The sequence below is a fragment of the Pipistrellus kuhlii genome, unplaced genomic scaffold (assembly GCF_014108245.1).
Source record: "Pipistrellus kuhlii isolate mPipKuh1 unplaced genomic scaffold, mPipKuh1.p scaffold_m20_p_5, whole genome shotgun sequence".
Classification (NCBI taxonomy): Eukaryota; Metazoa; Chordata; class Mammalia; order Chiroptera; family Vespertilionidae; genus Pipistrellus; species Pipistrellus kuhlii.
Genome location: NW_023425551.1, coordinates 83459881 through 83479835, shown reverse-complemented (window position 1 = coordinate 83479835; position 19955 = coordinate 83459881). Strand labels below are relative to the sequence as shown.

Below are 19955 nucleotides of genomic sequence, written 5' to 3'. Positions count from 1 at the left end.
CAGAGATTTAAGGGGCCCAGACTATGTAATGAACACAATTTACAGACAAAGGGCCAGGAAAATCTGACTTTTATTTCTTAAATACTGTGAAGGAAGGGGGGGGAAATGGTCCCCTGATGAGGGAGGGGCAGAGAGCTAGGGGTCCTCAGCAAAGGCCCGGTGGGCACTAGGGAAGCGCTGGGGGTTATAGTTGGGATCTTCCTGCAGTCGCTTCTGTATGTCAGCCCGGAGCTAGAAAGAGAACAAGCAGGTTGGAGGCACTGGCCAAGGCCCTGGGATCCCAACAAACACGCAAGGCCATCCCTCAAGAGCGGACACTTCCCCACCAGCTAGTGTCAGCAGCCCAGTAAGGCATCACTGAGCCTTCCCAGATGCCACTAGGGAGAAAGACCTTAAAAACGTGGTAGCCGCAGACTGACCAGTTCATCTCTGAAGGGATGTGGGGAAGAGGGACCCTAGCCCAACCCCTCCCACTAGACCATCCCTATTCTGCTTCAAGGTGGGGGCACCTGCTGCCTGTAGCTCTCCTGAACCTCTGGTGCCTCCAGGTCCCGGCTCAGGCTCTCAGGGCTCGTCAGGGGCCGAGCTCCGGCTGCCTTAGCTGCCCGGCTCACGGCCTCTGAGAGAAGCAGCTGGGGGCCCTCACCCTGCATCGTCTGGGGCGGGGTTGGGAGGGAAAAGAGGATCAGCGTCAGATCCAGTGCCACCACCCAGCTCACCCTTTCCATTGAGTCCAATATCCACACCGGGGGAGAGAGGGGAAATAGTCCCACGTGTTTTAACAGCAGAAGTGCTGACAATATTGTTTGGCTCTGGCCAAAAACAGCATTTGAATGTGTTGGACTCGCTCTTCAAAGTGCTCTGGTCCATAAGAGGAAACCCACGGTAAGCCAGGGATTAGGGAGCTTCGGGTGATGGGGCTACTGGCAAAAAGACCGGTGGGTCAGCCATGAGCAAGTCTTGAGTCCCACAAAGGTTTCCTCGTCAATTAAATGAGGGGGCTAAACTAGAACTCCCTCCTTCCAGCTCAGTCTGATTCTAAGCATGACGGGAATTTGGATCAAGAGGGATCCTCAGGGAAGAGGCAAACCCACCTTGCGTCTCTTGGCAGGCATACCACTGAGGTAGGCATCACTCAGGGGAGGCTGGGGTTTCACCTTCCGCTGGCTCTGAATGTCCTGCTGGATGATAGGCACCCACTCCTGGGGAAGAGAAAGATTAGGAAGCCACTGCCACAACTTCCAGCTGCCTCTGCCCCGATCACCTGACACTCACTGGGGGGACTGCAGCTGCCCAAGGTTCTGTCTCAGCTGAAGCTCCATCCTGTTCCTCTTGGGAGCCCCCTTCAGGGGCAGGAGGTGGGCCTCGGGACATAGCCTCTTCTGCTGTTGTTCCCGGGGCTGGGGAGGCATTCTCCCGCTGCAGGTCAGACAGCAGGAGGAGTCAACCCCCAGACCCTCCACCCCGTCCCTCCACTCAGTCATCTGGTCCCTCAACCTCTCTCTGGTACCTGAGGCTCAGGGGAAGTTCTCTCTGATCCCTGAACTTCCATTGGCTCCTCAGAAAGTGGCTGTGAAATTGGACAGAGGAGAACACAGAAAACCCTCTTAAGTCTCTCCAGCTCTCTGCAGTCCCCGGTCCCACAGCCAACACCAGGGCCTTTACCTGTGGGGGGTCACCAATCCTGCGGACGTATCTGAGAATGGCGTCTGGGCCCACAGGCATGTGCTCCAGCACCACCTGAAGCCTCAGTCCCATCATAGTGGTCAGCCAGCTCACCAAGGACGGGTTCACCCCGCGAGACATGCGACGCTGAGGGGCAGAAAGCAGACTCAAACACAAAACCTCAACCAGCTTTTGAAAGGTATCGAAGGGTAAAGCAAGGCAGTTTGGATAAGAAAAAGGAAACTGCAGGATTCCAGAGAATGGAAACCTGAGGGAACAAAAGGCTGGGGGATCTGGGCGGGGTGGTGCTCACAATTCGGCCATTGATGACAGCAGCTAGCTCCATCTGCTGTCCCCCCAAGCAGTGCAGGTTCAGAGCCAGGCACTCAAAAAGGCCCTGGTTACACAGCTCCAGCAAACGGGCCCCAAATCCACTGTCTGTGGGCAAGACAAGGAGGGAGTGCTGGCTCTGCAGCCCTGACCCCACTACACCATGCTCCCCCGACCTAGCGGGCCTGACCTGTGCAGTGCAGAACGTGAGCTGCAATGCTATTGAACTGCTCCTGCAGAAATTCCAGATTCGTCCGGATGATGTCTACACCTGGCTGAACTTGCACCAAAGACTGAGAGACAAAACAGAGAACCAAAAATGAGGAACCCCAAGACACTGGGAGTCGAGGAGGCAGGAGGAATAGAAGCTATCCTATCAGACTCAAGAGAGGATGGGATAGGGAAGGGTTACTCACAAAACTCTCCCGAACATATTCTTCCAGCCCCGTGATCAATGTGTGGGTGGCCATCTATTGGGGGGATGGGAGGGAGAGACACACAGCACAAGTTTAGATTCAATTCTCAGTTCTCAAAGCACTTCCTCCTCCACCCCCAAGACCAGGACTGCTTGGGCTGGGATAGTCCCAGTTTAGGTGACAGACATTCTGAGTCAGGAATTAGGTACTGAAGGTGAGGAGCAGCAGCGCTCTGGGACCCAGGCCTTCACTTACCCGGATGTTACCAGGTGTGGGCTCCTGGCCACCCAGGTAGTGCTGGTGAAAGAAGGATCGCAACTGGGGCTGGAGCCGCTGCAGTGGCTGGAAATGCCCGTGGAGAAGCATCACCACATCCACCATAGAGAAATTCTGGCACAGAAGAGAGAGCAGGGCCCCAAAGAAACCTATGGACAGGGGCAGAATTTAGCAAAGTCTTTATCACCTGACCTACCCACCACCCCAGCCCATCCCCCTCACCCCACCTTAGCAATACCCCTCAACACAGGTCCTCTACCTTCCCCCAGCTGCCCTTTCCTAGAGACCAAGGCGGCCCCATGCTCACCAAGAGCCCCATCAGCCCCAGGCTCAAAGATGTTGCTGGACCCACTGAGGCGCTGTATGAAAGCGGCGATGCTTTCACTGCTGCCAGCCCGAGCGCCGAGGGAGCCCAGCAGGGAGCTCAGCACTCCCTGCACCACCGAGGTGAAGAACTCCGGGGACAGGCTCTCAGGACCCAGGCCTCCAGGACTCCCGGCACCACCAGAAGGGGACCCTGGTGGGGGCATGGCCTGCTGCTCTGGGGCCAGAGGTGGAGGTGGGGGGGGTGGGGGGGGCGGGGGGGCCGTCTGTGTTGCCTGACAAAAAGATATAAAGAAGGTAAGGTGAGGATGGGCATAAGGACATCAAATGGCATTAAGAGGGTACGAACCAGAGAGGTTTGGAAAATGGGGAGCTCCACTCTATTCGACTCCTTACAGCAGAACATGCATGGGCAGTACTGAGCAGCAGAGGGAGGCCGAGCAGCCGCTCTCCCGCTCTGAATGAGTTAGGTCAGAAAGCATTGACACGGCCGAAACAGGTTTGGCTCAGTGGATAGAGCATCGGCCTGCGGACTGAAAGGTCCCAGGTTCGATTCCGGTGAAGGGCATGTACCTTGGTTGCGCAGGCACATCCCCAGTAGGGGGTGTACAAGAGGCAGCTGATCGATGATTCTCTCTCATCGATGTTTCTAACTCACTATCCCTCTCTCTAAGAAATCAATAAAATAAGCCGAAACCGGTTTGGCTCAGCGGTAGAGCTTCGGTCTGCGGACTGAAAGGTCCCAGGTTCGATTCTGGTCAAGGGCATGTACGTTGGTTGCGGGCACATCCCCGGTAGGGGGTGTGCAGGAGGCAGCTGGTCGATGTTTCTCTCTCATCGACGTTTCTAGCTCTCTCTCTTCCTCTCTGTAAAAAGTCAATAAAATATATTAAAATATATATATATATTTAGCCGGAACTGGTTTGGCTCAGTGGATAGAGCGTCGGCCTGCGGACTGAAGGGTCCTGGGTTGGATTCCGGTCAAGGGCATGTACCTTGGTTGCGGGCACACCGCCAATAGGGGGTGTGCAAGAGGCAGCTGATCGATGATTCTCTCATTGATGTTTCTAACTATACCTCTCTCTTCATCTCTATAAAAAATCAATAAAAAATATATTTTAAAAAATTTTTATTTAAAAAAATAAAATAAAATATTTAAAAGAAAGCATTGACACACATGCTCCAAGCCCCGTTTCTTCATCTCCAAAATGGGGGACTCAATGGTTCCGCCGGGCTCCTTCCCAGTGGCGATATAATGGCAACAAGACACCAGTGCCTGGCTGGGCAGAGAGGACAAGCGAAGGAGCAGCCAGCCACTCACCTGCAAGAAGTCAGTCATGCCCTGGAGAAAGGCAGGGACACCAGGCATCGCCACGGTGATGGTGGGAGAAGCCATGCCAGGCCCCCCAGCACCTGGCCCTGCGGGCCCCAGCAGGTTCCCCAGGAGCTGAGAGAACTGTACATCTGTGGTGGAGGGCTGAGGGGGCGGAGGCTGGGTGGGGCCCCCTGGGGCAGGGCCAGCTGTGGTGGCTGTGTTGGTGGTGCCAGCACTGGCTGATGCAGTAGCAGGGGCTGGAGGTGGAGCCATTCCTGGGGTCCCCTGAGCTGTAGGGACCAAAAGCAGCAAGGTGAGATCGAAAAAGCAGCACGACCCCGCAGCACCTCCACTTGCCCTCTAGCAGGAAGGCAGGACAGGCAACTCCGGCAAGAACTGGGAACCACCAGGGAGGAGGTCAGGGAGGGCAACGGGGGGGGACGAGGACTCACCCACAAGGACAGGCTGCATAAGAAGCTGCCCTACAAGGCCGCTCACCATCTGGGCCAAAGAGGCATTGGTACCCAGACCAGCACCCTGCTGAGAGAGAGGGGCTTTTGGCCCTGCCCTTTCCATGCACCACCACAGACTCCCTCCCCAGGTACCCCTGACAAAACTCTCCACCCTTACTCACCAGAGTCCCCGAGACTGGGGGCCCCCCAGGATGGGCAGGCCGAGCCTGTGGAGGTGTGGGCCGGGCAATCACCACCCGGGTCGGGGCTGCCGGGAAACCTGGCACCTGCTGTCCTGTGCATGGCACAGGGGAGAGACCAACAGGGCTGAGGGCCGGGCCCACACTCGCCAGCCAACAGCACCCGCCACATGGACCATGGCCCTCCTCCCAGGCCTCCCTTTCCAGGTCATTACCTGTGGCCGCGGAGGCAACAGCTGCCACCATGGCCTGATGAGTGATCTGGTGGGCGACGGCGTGCATGAACTCAGGGGGCAGGGAGGGCAGCTGGATGAGGGTGGAGCCTGGGGGGCGGGTCTGATGTAACCTTGAACCTGGACCCCTTCAACCCACCCAATTGGCCCTACCCCTTCTCTACCCAGAGTTCAGCCTGCTCTGAAGCCCTCACTCTTACCCAGGGTCTGGCCATGACCAGAGGGTCCCAAGGGTCCAGTGGGAGCACTCGGAACTCCACCATGTTGTGTGCCAGAATCTGAAAAGGAAGACAGAGAGTGGTCCTAAGACAAGTGGGGCCAAGGCCTGACTGTATCCTCCTGAGATGGGAGTCCTTCAGGCCCCCAATCCCCATCTAGAATACCTTCCTGCCTTTCCCACCATCAAGATGGGGAGGGGGAGGAGGTGCTCCCTTCTCCATGTAAACAGATTTCCAAAGACAAGCAGTCCTTGCTCCTCCGCGCCCCCCCCCCCCCCCCCACGCCTGCTCTGACCCCTCTGCTACCAGCAGCAGCCCTGGCCTCCCCTTCCTCACCTGAGCACCTGAGCACCAACCCTAACTCACCTTGAATGTTCATGTGCATCATGACTACCGGCTCCACGCTCTGGTGGGAAATCCGGATGACCCTCGGGTGGCTGGTGGTTGGGGGAGGAGCCGGCCCTGGGGGAGGCGCCCCCTCAGTTGACTCGACAGTGGCAGAAGAGGGAGCCAGGGGCGAGGCCTGCCCTGGACCAGGGGGGGATGTCTCTGCCCCGGGAGTCGGGGGGGGCCGAGTCCCATTCCCAGTCATGGTCACAGTGGTCCCCACGTTGATCTGGAGCAGACAGGCAAATGGTACAGAAGTGAGGAAAACACAAGATGCTAACTCAGAGCACCCCATGACCCCCATGACCCCCATGACGTATTTCTAAAATCTCCCTATCCTTCGTTATCTGTATTCTAAGCCTCCTCTCCTCCTAACCTGCAAGTCCAATAGCTATCCTGGGTCATCCCACCAACAGCTCTCCATTCTCCCTCAGGCCAGCTGGCCACCCACCTGGATGGGGATGGCTGCCTGCTGGAGCACCATGGGGGTGGTGTAGTGAGACATAGGCCGGACCACATGCAGGTGCCGAGGGGGCGCACAGGCCAGATTGCAGCGCAGGTCGGACAATGCCACAAAGGTGTTGCCCAGCAGCCGCAGGCTCTCCCCCACCAGGTTGATCAAGCGCTGGTCTTCCTCCCGGCCCTCTTGCTGTAGCCCAGGCCGAAGGCAAGGGGGAAAGAAACACACAAAAGGCAGAAAACATCAGGCTGGAATCCACTTGACTAACCAAAGCAACACCTGAGAATATCACACCCTCTAAACCTTTAGGTGTAGCCTTGGAAGCTTCGGGGGACCAAATCTTTGGAAAATCTACTGAATACACACACTTTTCTATTTAAACTAACCTTAGAGTGAATCAATGTCATCATCTACTAATCTCCCTTACTTTATAAACTGGCTAGCCCTAGCCGGTTTGGCTCAGTGGATAGAGCGTCAGCCTGTGGACCAAAGGGTCCCGGGTTCAATTCTGGTCAAGGGCACATACATTGCTTACAGGCTCCTCCCCAGCCTGGGACCTGGTCAGGGCTTATGCAGGAGGCAACCAATTGATGTGTTTCTCTCACATCAATATTTCTTTGTCTTTCCCTCTCCCTAAGAATCAATGGAAATATAGCCTCGGGCCCTGGCCAGTTTGGCTCAATAGATGGAGCATCAGCATTCAGACAGAAGGGTCCCAGGTTCAATTCCCATCAAGGGCACATTCCCGGGTTGTGGCTCGATCCCAAGTGGGGGGGGTGGGGGTGTGTGTGTGTGCGGGAGGAAGCCAATTGGTGGTTCTCTCTCATCATTGATGTTTCTGTCTGTCTCTCCCTCTCCCTTCCTCTCTGAAGTCAATAATGTGTATGTGTGTATATATATTGGGGTATATATAGAAAACTAAAAATAAATAAGTAAATAAAACAATTCAGGGGACAGAGAGTGGGTGCTGCAAAGTCGATCACCTATCCTGAAAGCGAGGGGAAGATCACTCACTCACAAATCTAGGGAGAAATCATCATCTTGCAGACGATGTCTTTGTGGGGAGAGGGGGAGAATGGGGTGAGGGGCGGGCGGGCTCACGTTGTTGTTGTAGTCCGTGCTGGCAGCGGCACCCAGAACCTCATAGTAGCGCTGCAGGAAGGGATGAAGGCGGCTCTCAAGTCGCTGGAGCTCCTGGAGCACCTCGATGTACTCCGCAGGGGAAGGATGGCTGTGGGCAACCCCAAGAGGCAGTGAGCCAAGGCTTTCCTCAGTTTCCCATCTCGCAGTTGACAGGGACCACATCTGCTATCTCCCTGGCTGCCCAGAACCCTGGCCCAATCCCTTCCTGGACTAGCAGAGCCTGTTCTTTATCCTCACCCATGAGAAGATGGGGAGAGGAAGATAAACTGCTCAGCAAGATGCTGACTCTGTTAAGAGATGGGGCCTCTGTGAACTCGGGAGAATCTTGCCAGGAAGCAGCATTTGGTTTTCCTTGCCCCGGGGAGAACAGTGCAGCTCAGCTGCCCAGTCCTAACTTCCTTTACCTACTCCAGAGCCCCTCCTTGACCACAACCACCTCCACATAAGACCTCCAAGAAATCCCTCCTTCCCAATCACACCTGTGTTCCTCATCCTCCACGCAGGATCCCAAACCCCACCCAAAGAGCCCCATCTCTCACTTGGGTGCATTTGTCTCTGGGACAGGTGTTGGGCCCGCTGGGGCTGGGCCAGGAGTCAGCTCCGGGCTCTGGGCTGGGGCACGCTCCTCCACTTCTGCCTCCATGGGCTCCCGAGAAGGCGCTTCGCTTTCACCCGGATCTGATGGCTGAGAGCTCACGGCTCCTGGTTCCTGGGCCACAGTCTGTGTCTGTGCAGGCGGCTGACTGGGCTGAGCGTGGGGGCCCCCTCGACACTAAAGTGGGGGAGAGTTAGGGTGAGCCTGCTGCAGAGCACTGCTAGGTCTAAGGAGCATAAGTGGACCAAGTACTCTGGAGGCAAGGCTTTGCATCTGTATGCAGACTCCCTAGCAACCACTATAAGACTGACAAGTCGCCGAAACTGGTTTGGCTCAATGGATAGAGCGTCGGCTTGGGGACTGAAAGGTCCCAGGTTCGATTCCGGTCAAGGGCATGTACCTTGGTTGCGGGCATATCCCCAGTGGGCAGTGTGCAGGAGGCAGCTGATCGATGACTCTCTCTTATCGATGTTTCTAACTCTCTATCTCTCTCCCTTCCTCTCTGTACAAAATCAATAAAATATATTAAAAAAAAAAAAAAAAAAGACTGACAAGTCAAAGGCTTAATAAATACCTGAAATACTTGCAAATGAATTACTAACAAAAAGTAGATATTATGGTTTTCTAATCTTCAGAAGAAGAGAAAAAGCCACAGGTTGCAGACACAGCACAAACTAATGAAATTTGGACATTTCAGTATCAAATAGCACAATTAAGAAATTAAAGGCCCTCCCTTGGCCGATGTGGCTCAGTTGGCTGAGCATCAACCCACACACCCTGAGTTCCCCAGTTGATTCCTGGGTTGCAGGCTCAATCCCCAGTAGGGGGCAATCAGGAGGCAGCCGACTGATGGTTCTCTCTGATTGATGTTTCTCTCCCTCACCTTTCCCTTCCCCTGTCACTCTAAAGTCAACAAAAACATATTTTCAAAAAAAGGTAATTAAAGGCCCTCGCCAGATAGTTCAGTTGGTTAGAGAAACCTTCCGATACATCAAGGTTGGGGGTTCAATCCCCAGTCAGAGAACATATTAGAATCAAACAACAAATGTATAAAAGAGTGGACCAACAAAATGATGTTTCGCTCTCTCTCCCTTTTCCTCTCTCTAAAATCAATAAATAAAAGTTTAAAAAAAGTTATAAAGTATAAAATCCTTTTTTAATTGAAAAAAAAATGACATGAGAGTTATCTGACAAGTGTAAAACAAACTTCCCAGACACCAGTCACCAAGAGGATTGGCAGGGAAAAGAGAGCCTCATAGATAATTTTTTTCGCCAAAAGAATGAAGAATGCAGAGAACAGACCAGATTAGAAAGGAAGCGGCCAAAAACAAAAAAAAAGGGGGGGGGGGGGGGACGACAATGAAAGGAATCAGCTAGTCATGCTTTCACTCTCAGGCTGAGACAAGGGGTAGGGAGGACAGGGAGAGAGTGACAGGCCACTTACCTCCATCCGGGATAGCAAGGTCTGTATATCCCTGATCATGTGCTGAGCCATCACCAGTCGTACCCGGGGTTCACTCTATGATGAGGGAGAGTTAGGGCGAAGTTTGAGAGAAAGCCATGGGCTCCAGAGCCTACTGAAACAGGTCCCAGCATCTCCTCAGCCAAGTCCAATCCCACCTCATGGCCTCCTTCTCCCAGATCCCCTTCCCTGACCCTCCCAGGCCCCTGATACCTGAACTGGGGCCTGCTCCATGTTGATGTGAACATCCACAGCAGAGCCGTCACTCTGGGGAAAGGGTAAGGGAAGTTGCTCTGGGAGAAGCCAAATACTAAGGCCCCCACATTTCCAATTCATTCTCTGGAGACCCATCCTTTTCTCACGTCTGAGGCCATTAGTAGACCACAGGGCCCTCCAAACCCAATCTAAATACCGAGCTCTTGGCTGCTACCACAACCAAAACTATCCTTCACCACAAAAACCACCCCAGGTGGAACACAAGCTTACAGGAAGATTGAAGGTTCCAACCATGACATAGCTGTTGGCATTCCGGTCATGAACAGCGGCCCCAGGCCCCCGAGTACCAAGTGGGGGTCCCCCACCATGGGTGGCTGAGGCAGACCCTGTCCCAGAAGATGCCCCAGAAGGGAGTTGAGTCTGAGGGGGTGCGCGTTCTACCAGGTGGATAACCTTGCCCCCAACATCTGCAAAATAAATAAATAAATAAAATAAAAATCTATTTATCAGTTTTCAGCTCATCCCTCTGCACTGCCTCCGAACTGCTTCCCCAGCCCCTTACTGTATTCCTGGAGCTTCTTATCATCCTGAAGAACTCGTCCCTGATAGATGAGCCGTTGTTTCTCAGAGGGGATGCTGACAGAGGCAGCAATGTGCTCCTTAAATTCCTTTACATTCATCTGCAAGAAGGGACAGAGGTGTCAGGGAATGGAGGAAAAGGAAGGACAGCTGACTTGGAGGGGTGAGGGGTAAAAACCACCTCATTATAAAATCACTACCTGTTTCTCATAAGATAATTATGTGCAAAACCCCAAACTAAGACAACTCCCTGTCAAAATACTAACAATAAGCTGTATCTTCTAGGCCTAGGAGAAAATTACATGGCTGAGAAACAGAAAAGCCAACTGATAATCTGTTCACTCCTCTGCCTGGTCCACAAGGGAATGTGTGTCTAAAGATATGACTCCCCAAACACAAAATGATACAACTTTATCTCAAAGATAAAAGTGACGACAAAGAAGATGGGGTAGACAATCAGGTTAAGGAAAGAAGACTCAACCAAGAAGAACGAGAGAAGAGAGCAAAAAGAAAACTATTTTTCCTAACCAGACAACTTACTCTTGGGAAGATTAGGTTTACACACATCTAATCACAAAAGCCTATATAGTTTTCTGAAATACATGTAATGTCATGTTTTAAAAACCATGAGTCAACCCCTCACAATTTTGTCTCCCAGTATTACAGGAGCAATGACACTGATAGTTGTGCTAATGCTGTTAAACTCAAATGATTAAAATTATACCACACATGTTAGTATCTCCACTCAACACTCTATTAGGCCTCTACCTGCTTTATGGGCTCTGATTTATCACCTTTAAAAGCACAGTATAATCCTAACCAATTTTTTGTTTTTAAGACACACTTGCATTTGGGGTCTGTGTATTCTATTTTCCTTCCCAAAGGCAGGAGCCATGGCTATCCCTTTGAGTGGCAGTTCACTCATGATGATGGCATACAGATTCCTCCTTCCTCCATATTCCCCTCTGCATGGAGTTCTATTGTGGAGGAAGGCAGAACAAAACCTAGCTCATAGAAACCATAACTCCTAACTCTCAACAAAACACATTAAAAAATGTTGTCTAGAACATGAACAAAGAAATCAATGGAAGAAAAGTTGAGGATCAGAAAATCAGGTTGTTCTCTCAGGTTAAAGGTCCTAGAGGAGGAAAAGTTAATGGACATCTTCCAGAAGTACTGGGGTCTCACCTGGGCCCCCACAATAAAGGTCCGGGTCTGAGAGTCCAGGGTCTTCACCAGCACCTCCAGGTCGTCAGGCTCCTCCATGGTGGTACTGGTGCTATTGTTGGGCTCCATGGCCTACAGCTCTCTAAGAAAAAAACAGAGAGAGGCCCACTGCCGCCTAGAGCTGATTTTATATACCCAGAAGCCTCCCCGGCCCGAGTCTCCGCCCCAATGCCTGAAGAGTTTCTCCCACACCAGCACACACACACACACACACACACACCACCATCCCCCTTCTGATTCCGGGGCACAGGGAGAGAAATGCAAAGGGTAGGAGACAACGGCAAAGGAAGCTGGAGGATGGGAGGACGGGAGGTGGGAGGGGCCCCACGATGCTAATCCCAAGAGTGGGCCTCACAGGCTAGGGAGCAGGAAAGGAAGGAAGCAAGAATTCCAGTGTCATCACCGGTTGCGATGGGCCCCAGATACGCTGGGACAACGCGAGAAGAGCGGGGTGGGGGGTCGCATTACACTGCGAAGAAAGTGGTTTCGCGCACGCGCACCACGCCCACTGAGCCCACCTAACTCACGAGACCCAAAATGAGGGGACACTCACGGGGGGCCAGACCGGTTAGCTGACTGCCCCCCTCTTCTGCCTTCTTTCGGAGTTCCAGCAGAGCGTCGCAAACACACATCAAATACACATACCACCCCGCGGGTCCACCCCCGACTTCCCCACGGTGCCGTCACTTCCGGTCACCTCCAACCTGCCACCGACGGCCACTTCCGTTTCCCCGATAATATTTGGAGATCGCGAGGCGGAACTTCCGGCTCTCCTCAAGTCCCCAAGCTTCACTTTCGTGGGGCACGACAAGGAAGTCCACGGCCCCAAACAGTGAGTTCCTGAGGGCGAGACGGGCCGGGGCCCGGCCTAGATGGGAGGGAGCCGAGCAACCCGAGGAGCCACCGCCGCCGTCGCCCGGGGGACCGTACTGCGTCTGCGTGCGTCGCATTACGCATGCGTACGCACAGGCACCGCCCCACCCTCGCTAGCGCCGTTCCTTGCTTCCGTGCGCGCGCAGGAGCTTTCGGAGATTGAGGTGGCCACTGTAAATGCCTGAAAAGAATTACCAGAGGAGACTCTAGGACCGCCTCGAGAAGCTTTGGAAGGTTATATAGGTTCTGGAGTTTGGGGACTAAAGATTGTGCCTCGTTCATCTGTGTTACGGTCGTGGCCGGCAGAGACTTTGATGCGGCACTGTCCTGGCCACCTAAAATCCCGCCCGCGCCGCGGCGCCCCTGCGGCGGCCCGGAAGGCTCCGAGCCGGGCGGTTGGGCTGGCTCGCGAACCGTCTTCCGTGCGGTCGTGTCGTTGGGCCTAATTTCGGTTCTGTCCAGTGGACGGTTTACGGAGCGCGGGTGCCATGTTTCTCTTCGGCGGTGCGCGGCCGAGGGAACTCGCTGTTTCTCAGAAGCTAAGGGTTTACTACCTCTCAGGACTTTTGTCCCCCAACAATGGGCCACCGACGTTGGGAGTTGAGAGCAAACGAAGTCCGATCGGACCGAAACGCGAGATTCCGGCCGTGGGGGATTGAAGGGGCCGCCACAGTGTTTCTGCAGGCCGAGGTCCGGGGGATACTGCCCCGCCGCCTTCGCCCCGGCCCTCTGCCGGCCCGGCCCAGCCCTTCTGGTGTTCTCGGTTTGTACCCAGGTCCGATTACTGTCCAGTTCAGGGTTCTACGTACTGTTCCATTTATAAGTCATTCAGCAGGAGATGGCTATTACATCCCCTTTATAAAGTGAGTACAACTAGGGAACTGACAGACCCAGGCTTCCCAGACTCCTCTGGGTCAAGCACTTCTTTACTGCCCCAGTACATTTTTTAGTGTATTTTTTTTTTAAATAAAAAATATCAAACATGCCGAAACTGGTTTGGCTCAGTGGATAGAGCGTCGGCCTGCGGACTGAAAGGTCCCAGGTTCAATTCCGGTCTAAGGGCATGTACCTTGGTTGCGGGTATATCCCCAGTGGGGGGCTGCAGTGTGCAGGAGGCAGCTGTTCAATGTGATGTTTCTCTCTCATAGATGTTTCTAACTCTCTATCCCTCTCTCTTCCTCTCTAAAAAATCAATTTTATATATATATATATATATAAGTCAAACATTACCCCAAAAGAAAATAGTATGCTGAACTCTCCAAATACCCTAAATCTTTTTTTTTTTTTTTTAATAGTAACAGTTTTATTTTATATTTTATTGATTTTGTACAGAGAGGAAGGGAGAGAGATAGAGAGTTAGAAACATCGATGAGAGAGAGTCATCGATCAGCTGCCTCTTGCACACCCCCTACTGGGGATATGCCCGCAACCAAGGTACATGCCCTTGACCGTAATCGAACCCGGGACCCTTCAGTCCCCAAGCCGACGCTCTATCCATTGAGCCAAACCGGTCCCGGCAAATACCCTAAATCTTAAGCCTCACCTCTCAGGACAGACTTCTCCCCCCACCCCCCCAGTCTGTAAGTTATAATTAAGAAAGTCCCACATTTCATTGCATTAACTGCTCCACCCTCTTGGTACTACCGTGTTTCCCCGAAAATAAGACATCCTCCGAAAATAAGACCTACTTACAGGTTTCCTTCTGAGGGAAATATAAGGCATCCCCCCGAAAATTAGGCCCCCCTAGGCTAAACATGAGAGATTTGGTCCACTGATTCTGAAAGAAATGGAGTCACAAGAAATTCACCAGGAAATTCGGGAATTGGATTGTTATGATGATGTTCCAGAAGATGATGACATGATTGTCATTGAATAATTGAGTAAATTCTTGATACTGTAAGATTCACAGTTTGTGTGGTTTGTGTTGACAACTACCGTACCGTATACAGGTAATAAATTTCCTTTATTTTCATTTAACAATAAATGTGTACCGTATTCTTCTTCATGGAAAAAATAAGACATCCCCTGAAAATAAGACCTAGCGCATCTTTGGGAGCAAAAATTAATCTAAGATACTGTCTTATTTTCGGGGAAACGGTATTATTTGGGAATGTATCACCCACCAGAAACTAATAATCACTTTACAAGCATTACTTCAACGAATATTTACTTTGGACTTGCCAGGTATAGGCCTTTGCAAAGGGCTTTATATGCATTATCTCTTAATCCAATGAGATTGATGATTTGCTCATTTTAAAGATGAAAAAACAGGCATAGAAATTGTCTAATTAGAGTTAGGACTTGAACCCACTCTGCCCAACACCTGTGTCCATCTGTCCCCCTTAACCACTAGACCATGTAGTCTCTTATAGTAATAAACATTGGATGAACCGTGTCCATGAGCTTTTCTGAATGGTGTGTATATTATTTCCCTAATTATAAACCAGAGAAAAAGCCACCCATCAGCCATGGCCTGAACCTGGTTCGTACCTGTCCTAAAGCACTTATCAGGTATTATAATGATTTGTTTACACAGCTAGTTTTCCTTAGACTGACTGCTTCAAGGCCAGGGACTATGCCTTATTCATTCTTGTCCCCAGAGCTTAGCCAATTCCTGGCAAACAGCTGGGACTTAAAAAAAAACTTGCTAAGTGAATGAATAAACCCACCTCTCCAATGCTGCACAACAGCATAAAGAGCGCTGTCTACCTGCAGGGCTCACTCTTCTGATAATCCCCCAGACCCTGGACGTGCCACGGTGTGTGGTGGAGTGGCTGCATCTAGAAGAGGGGGAGGAAGGGCCAAACCCTAATCCATGTTTGGAAAACAAGGTTGAAGTTACTCATTAGCAGGTAAAGAGTCAAGGGTCAAGGCAAGGGGGCTGGAAGCAGAGTGGACTGAGCAGCCAGTGGGGGAGAGAATAGTTAAGGCATCAGCCACCCCACAAAGAACATACCAGCTCCCTGTTGTCTGAAGATGTTCCACCAAATTTGGGCAGCTCTGCTTTACCTCTATGGCATTCTCCTTAATTCCATCTACCAGTGCCCTGAGCCCAGTCAACTGACAACTCAGGAAGTGGATGGGAAAGAGGTATGGACTGAGAAGGGGAAGCTTACAGTGGGGGCTCAGAGGCACTTGAGTGGGTGGCCTAGAGTGACCTCCTAGCGGAGGAGGGTGTGAATTTTGTGATGATAAAAACAAGGACAGATAAAAATTTATTAGTACTTTGGCCATCACTGTGGAGACATGATAGAATCTGGGGGTTGGAGGGATACTTGGGTTATTGAGGGCAGGCAAAGAGGGAAAGTCATTTAATGACTCCCTGTTATGGATCCAAGCCCAGTTGGAAAAAGGCAGCTGATACCTCTACATGAAGTCTTGCTGTCCTGACAGGTTGGATGGACCTGCAGTGGGACACACCCTCTTTTGCTCCCCTTGTTGTCTCTCCAGTTCCCAGAGCCCCACCTGGGCCAGTGGCATTTCATCGCAGGGGCAGCTCCCACCAAGGAGGAGTTGGCAACTTTTGACCCTGTGGACAACATCGTCTTCAACATGGCTGCGGGCTCTGCCCCCACGCAGCTCCAGCTTCGCGCTACCATTCGCACGTAAGTGGTGAGGAGGCAGAGGCACCAGTAGGTACAGTCTCTGCCCAAAGGGTGCGTACCTACCCACAAAGAGTTGGGTCCATTGGCATACCCGCTGTTCTTGGCCCACTGAGTCCGACGGTTCTATTAGTTTTCGTCTGACGAGAGATGGGCCTAACCATCCCTTGGTACCGTGTTTCCCCGAAAATAAGACCTAGCGCATGGAAAGATAAGACATCCCCTGAAAATAAAACCTAGCGCAACTTTGGGAGAAAAAATTAATATAAGACACTGTCTTATTTTCGGGGAAACAAGGTATCTTGAAAGCCAAGGTGACCCAGGCTTCAAGAAGGAATAAAAGGGGCTAAGTAAGGTTGATACTGTGTGGTTGGGTGTCATTCAATCTTTCTTCCTTGCCGCCACCACCTCTGCAGGAAGACTGGGTCCTGTGTGCCCCGGGAATGGATCTACCACCTGGCTGAAGGGAGCACAGACCTCAGCACTGAAGGTTGGCTCTCTCCAGCCCGCCCTCTCCAGGCCCCTGGCTTGCTTGTTTTGCATCTCTGTCCTCACACTTCCCCCCACCCATCCTGACAGGCCGCCCCGACATGAAGACCCAGCTCTTTTCCAGCTCATGTCCAGGTGGAATCATGCTGAAGGAGACAGGCCAGGGCTACCAGCGCTTCCTGCTCTACAGTGAGTGAGGTGGCAGGCAGGATGGGTTGGAAGGAGACCAGGAGGGCAGGGGAGGCCCTCCCTCTGGGCCCTGGGATACCATCCCAGGCAGGGCTGGGTGCTTCCAGGCCCTCACCAGGGGTGTTGCCAAGTAGAGGCGCTGATGGGCCTGGCCATGTTGTGCCCTTTCAGATCGCTCACCAAACCCTCCTGAGAAGTGTGTGGAGGAATTCCAGTCCCTGGCCTCCTGCCTGGACTCCAAGGCCTTCTTACTGACTCCCAGGAAGCAAGGTAAGGGGACAAAGTCCCACAGAAGAGAACTAAGACTCACCAAGTCTGCTGCAGGCTCTGGGTGAAAGGGACTCAAGTGATGTCACCAGAGGGCAGACCAAAGGCTATCAGCGTGGCTGTGTCACAGCCCCATTGTGCTCTGGCTGTGATGGCAGCAGAGGAAGCGGAATAGGCTGTGGGCTACTCAAGAGAGGTTTCGGAGCTTGCAGATCAGGGGCAGTCAGGCACAGGGAAATGGCCTCAGAGGCCCCTTCTTTGACAGGGGAGGAATGAGGGAATGCATTCTCCTCACCCGTTACCAGCAAGCTTGCGTCTCTTCCTGGATTTCCTTCCTTTCCATCCTCTTCTTTTCTCCCTCCTCCCACCAGAGGCCTGCACGCAGTCCGGTGACTGACCTGTGGCTTCCTCTGTGCCCCAGCTGTATGTGGTGGGACTAAGACTGTGGTGGAGAGGAGCCAGAGATGCCCTTCCAAGAGTAATAAAGACCGTTTTTCAGTTCTTATCACGTTGGGGTTTGTCTCCAGACATCAATCCCTCTCCCATTTCAAAACTCCCCTGAACTTCCTACCTCCTAAATCTCTAGCTGGGCGGCATCAGGAAGGACCCCGAGTGGCAGTTAACTCACGTGAGTGGTATGCTTAGGACTCGGTGCGACAGTGATTTATTGCTGAGTGAGCAACCCTTAATCCCTGCTTGGGGCTGCAAACTCCAGCGTTTCCCCACACGGCCTGTGTGGGCCGCCTATCCCTGACCCAGTACCACCCAAACCATCCCCACTCCGACTCCCAGAAACACCCACTTCGCAGGCTCCCTCTTGCCTGTGTGCCCCATCCTGCCCCCAAATCCACCCAGCTAGCAGCCCCATTCTACCCTAGATGTCCCAAGATCCAAGGACCCCTCGCCCAACCACCCTCTTAGCCCAGCCAGAGTTCTGCCTGTCCCTGGGGAGCCTTGAAAGGTAGAGAGGGCCATTTAGTCTTTATTCTCCACCACCACATTAAAGAAATATTTTTTGGCTTTTAAAATGTGAAGATGGAAAAGCAAACTTGAAGGTAGGAGAAATATAAAATCAAAAAGTTAACAACAGCTGGTGAATTCAAAGGCTACGCCCCCATGTCCATAATCCCAGACACCCTGAACAGCTGTTCCCTCCCGTGGGCAGGCGGGCGGGCGGGTACCCTCATACTCCGGGGTTTCTTCCCCATCCCTGAGGTCCCTGTGCTTACAGTCTGGGCCAAGCCCCCTACTCTCCTAAAGGCCACACGTTGTCACCCTGGGGCGGGGGAGGGGCCTGCTCACACCCACTCTGAGGTCATAGCCCCTTTCCTGGGTCTCCCCTCTGCTCCTCACCCTCCCTCCCCAACTTATTTCCCCCCCAGTCAGTGGCCTCCTCACCCCCGCGTGGCTCCCGGAGGCTGACAGCCAGCACCAGAGCCTGGAGGAGACCGAAGAGGCAGGCGAAGTGCAGGGGGTGGGCAGTGAGGAGGCTCAACACGGCATGGAGCCCGTGCAGGGCGGCCAGGAAGCACAGCAGCCCGTGCAGCCAGAGGCCCAGAGGCCCGCTCAGGCCCAGCATGTCCAGGGCCGCCCGCAGTGGCCGGGAGCACAGCCCCAGCAGGGCTGAGGCCAGCAGCTCCAGCAAGTGCAGGGTCAGGTTGGTGGAGATCTGCAGACACTCCTCGGGGCCCCCCAGGTACTGCGAGGGAGCCCCTGCTCCCCCACCTTGTGCTCCCCCACCCTGTGCCCCCCGCAGCCAGCCCAGCAGCTTCTGACGCCGGCCGGGCTTCTCCACGGGCGCGGCAGGAGACACTTCAGACCTCCTGGTGCCACCTGAGTCCTCGGGATCCCATCCCAGTTTGGGAATGGCCTCTGCTGCCTCCAGTCTCCCCGACTCTTGAATGCCAGCACCAGTCTTGTCCCCCTTGAGGGAATCCATTCTTTTGCTTCCCAGTTGCTCAACTTGGGGCTCCCTGCTTGGTTGTGGAGCAGCCTCAGAACTACTCCGGGCCCCCGAGTCCTTCCTCTGGGATGGCCCCACATCGCCCATAGTTTCGGGGGCACTGTCCCAGTCGCTCCCTGAGTTTTCAGGGGAGCTATCCACCCGGCTGGGTTCTGGGGTGGGCAGGTCAGGCCTGGGTTTCCTGCGGCTCCAAGGGCGAGGGAGCCAGCCTCCAAGCCGCCGCAGGAACATGGTTGGAATGTGTAATGAACCCCCAAATCCTGAGGCCGCTTCCTGGCACCGTTGGGGCTCAGCAGCACAGCGATGGGCTTGGTGAGTGCTCTGAATTCAGAAGTACATCCAGAGGCGTTCCCCGCCCCACACACGATTCCAAGTCTCAGGATCCGACCAGGTCTCAGGCGCCCGAGTGTCCTCCCTGTTTCCGGGGTTTCTTCCTAGCAAACAGCACACCAAGTTTCACTCACCGAGGCCGCCCACGGCGCCCCCAAAGCTGGAGAGGCCGTGCTCCATCCAAGAGCGAAGGAAGGTGCTCCGGTGCAGGGGTCCTAAGGGAGCTGAGCAGTAGGACGGCTCCCGTGGGCGGGAGGGGCAGGTGTCCCGCGGACCGCGGCCAGCAGCTTCATCCCTTGAATTCCAGGGCTGGCAGCCCACCGCGGCCTCGGAAAGGTCAGGCCACAGCGTCCTCGGAGCCCGCAGTCGTGAGCCAAAGAGCGGGCCTGTCCGGGACCCTGGCGTCCAGGACGATGGGCCGCGGCCTCCCGAAGGCGCAGGAGCCCGGCGGAAGCAGCTGCAAGGACGCGGAGGCCGGGGCGGAGCCGCGGGAGGGAGGGCGTGCGGAGGGCCCGCCCCGCGACGTTTGTGCGCCGCCCGGACGTCAGCGGCCGCAGGGCCGGGTGTCGGCGTCCCGTTTCCGTCGCCCAGAGGCCCGGCGCCAGTGCTGCCCAGAACTCGCCTGCCATTCTAGCCCCCTGCCTCGGGTTCTCCCCCCACACTCCACAACGCGTCCTTGTGTCCATGACTTCCTGAGAGGCTTTTCCGGAAAAGAAAGCTGAGGAGTCCTGTTCCCTGCTCCAG

General features: G+C 53.8%; 3 protein-coding genes across 36 annotated transcripts; 1 reads left to right on the top strand and 2 right to left on the bottom strand.

Moving 5' to 3' along the window:
- Window positions 1–51: 51 nt before the first annotated feature.
- Window positions 52–16981, bottom strand: BAG6 (BAG cochaperone 6). Of its 34 annotated transcripts, none has more exons than XM_045573305.1 (26): window positions 16962–16981; window positions 11460–11580; window positions 10255–10372; window positions 9963–10159; window positions 9690–9743; window positions 9459–9533; window positions 7959–8191; window positions 7378–7507; window positions 6268–6465; window positions 5796–6045; window positions 5412–5489; window positions 5194–5301; window positions 4961–5073; window positions 4779–4866; window positions 4333–4616; window positions 2995–3286; window positions 2667–2836; window positions 2412–2465; window positions 2186–2288; window positions 1979–2103; window positions 1666–1812; window positions 1511–1570; window positions 1276–1419; window positions 1095–1202; window positions 510–656; window positions 52–231 (listed from the first exon to the last, which is right to left on the bottom strand). In XM_045573305.1, the coding sequence occupies exons 2-26, from the start codon at window positions 11565–11567 to the stop codon at window positions 136–138; spliced, it is 3480 nt and encodes a 1159-aa protein (XP_045429261.1). In that variant the 5' UTR covers window positions 11568–11580; window positions 16962–16981; the 3' UTR covers window positions 52–135. The 34 variants fall into 34 exon arrangements, with proteins under 34 accessions (XP_045429261.1, XP_036269818.1, XP_036269820.1 ...); XM_036413925.2 differs by lacking the exon at window positions 16962–16981 and adding an exon at window positions 12160–12446; XM_036413927.2 differs by lacking the exon at window positions 16962–16981 and adding an exon at window positions 12203–12446.
- On the top strand, window positions 15151–17923 carry APOM (apolipoprotein M). Its single transcript, XM_036413963.2, has 6 exons — window positions 15151–15461; window positions 15822–15976; window positions 16390–16463; window positions 16553–16651; window positions 16823–16921; window positions 17290–17923. Exons 1-6 carry the CDS (start codon window positions 15348–15350, stop codon window positions 17313–17315), a joined length of 567 nt encoding a protein of 188 aa, XP_036269856.1. The 5' UTR covers window positions 15151–15347; the 3' UTR covers window positions 17316–17923.
- On the bottom strand, window positions 17881–19667 carry CUNH6orf47 (chromosome unknown C6orf47 homolog). Its single transcript, XM_036413959.2, has one exon. The coding sequence runs from the start codon at window positions 19110–19112 to the stop codon at window positions 18234–18236; it is 879 nt and encodes a 292-aa protein (XP_036269852.1). The 5' UTR covers window positions 19113–19667; the 3' UTR covers window positions 17881–18233.
- Window positions 19668–19955: the final 288 nt, after the last annotated feature.

What these genes read in the sequence shown, in the direction of transcription:
- BAG6 (XM_045573305.1), bottom strand. Translation starts at nt 11,567, where the DNA reads ATGGAGCCCAACAATAGCACCAGTACCACCATGGAGGAGCCTGACGAC. An exon ending in CCTTGCTATCCCGGATGGAG is followed by an intron (nt 8,192 to 9,458) that starts GTAAGTGGCCTG and finishes CCCCCACTTTAG; the next exon opens with TGTCGAGGGGGCCCCCACGC. An exon ending in GGATTGGTGACCCCCCACAG is followed by an intron (nt 1,571 to 1,665) that starts GTAAAGGCCCTG and finishes CCAATTTCACAG; the next exon opens with CCACTTTCTGAGGAGCCAAT.
- APOM (XM_036413963.2), top strand. Translation starts at nt 15,348, where the DNA reads ATGTTCCACCAAATTTGGGCAGCTCTGCTTTACCTCTATGGCATTCTC. An exon ending in CACAGACCTCAGCACTGAAG is followed by an intron (nt 16,464 to 16,552) that starts GTTGGCTCTCTC and finishes CCATCCTGACAG; the next exon opens with GCCGCCCCGACATGAAGACC. An exon ending in ACTGACTCCCAGGAAGCAAG is followed by an intron (nt 16,922 to 17,289) that starts GTAAGGGGACAA and finishes TCCTCCCACCAG; the next exon opens with AGGCCTGCACGCAGTCCGGT.
- CUNH6orf47 (XM_036413959.2), bottom strand. Translation starts at nt 19,112, where the DNA reads ATGTTCCTGCGGCGGCTTGGAGGCTGGCTCCCTCGCCCTTGGAGCCGC.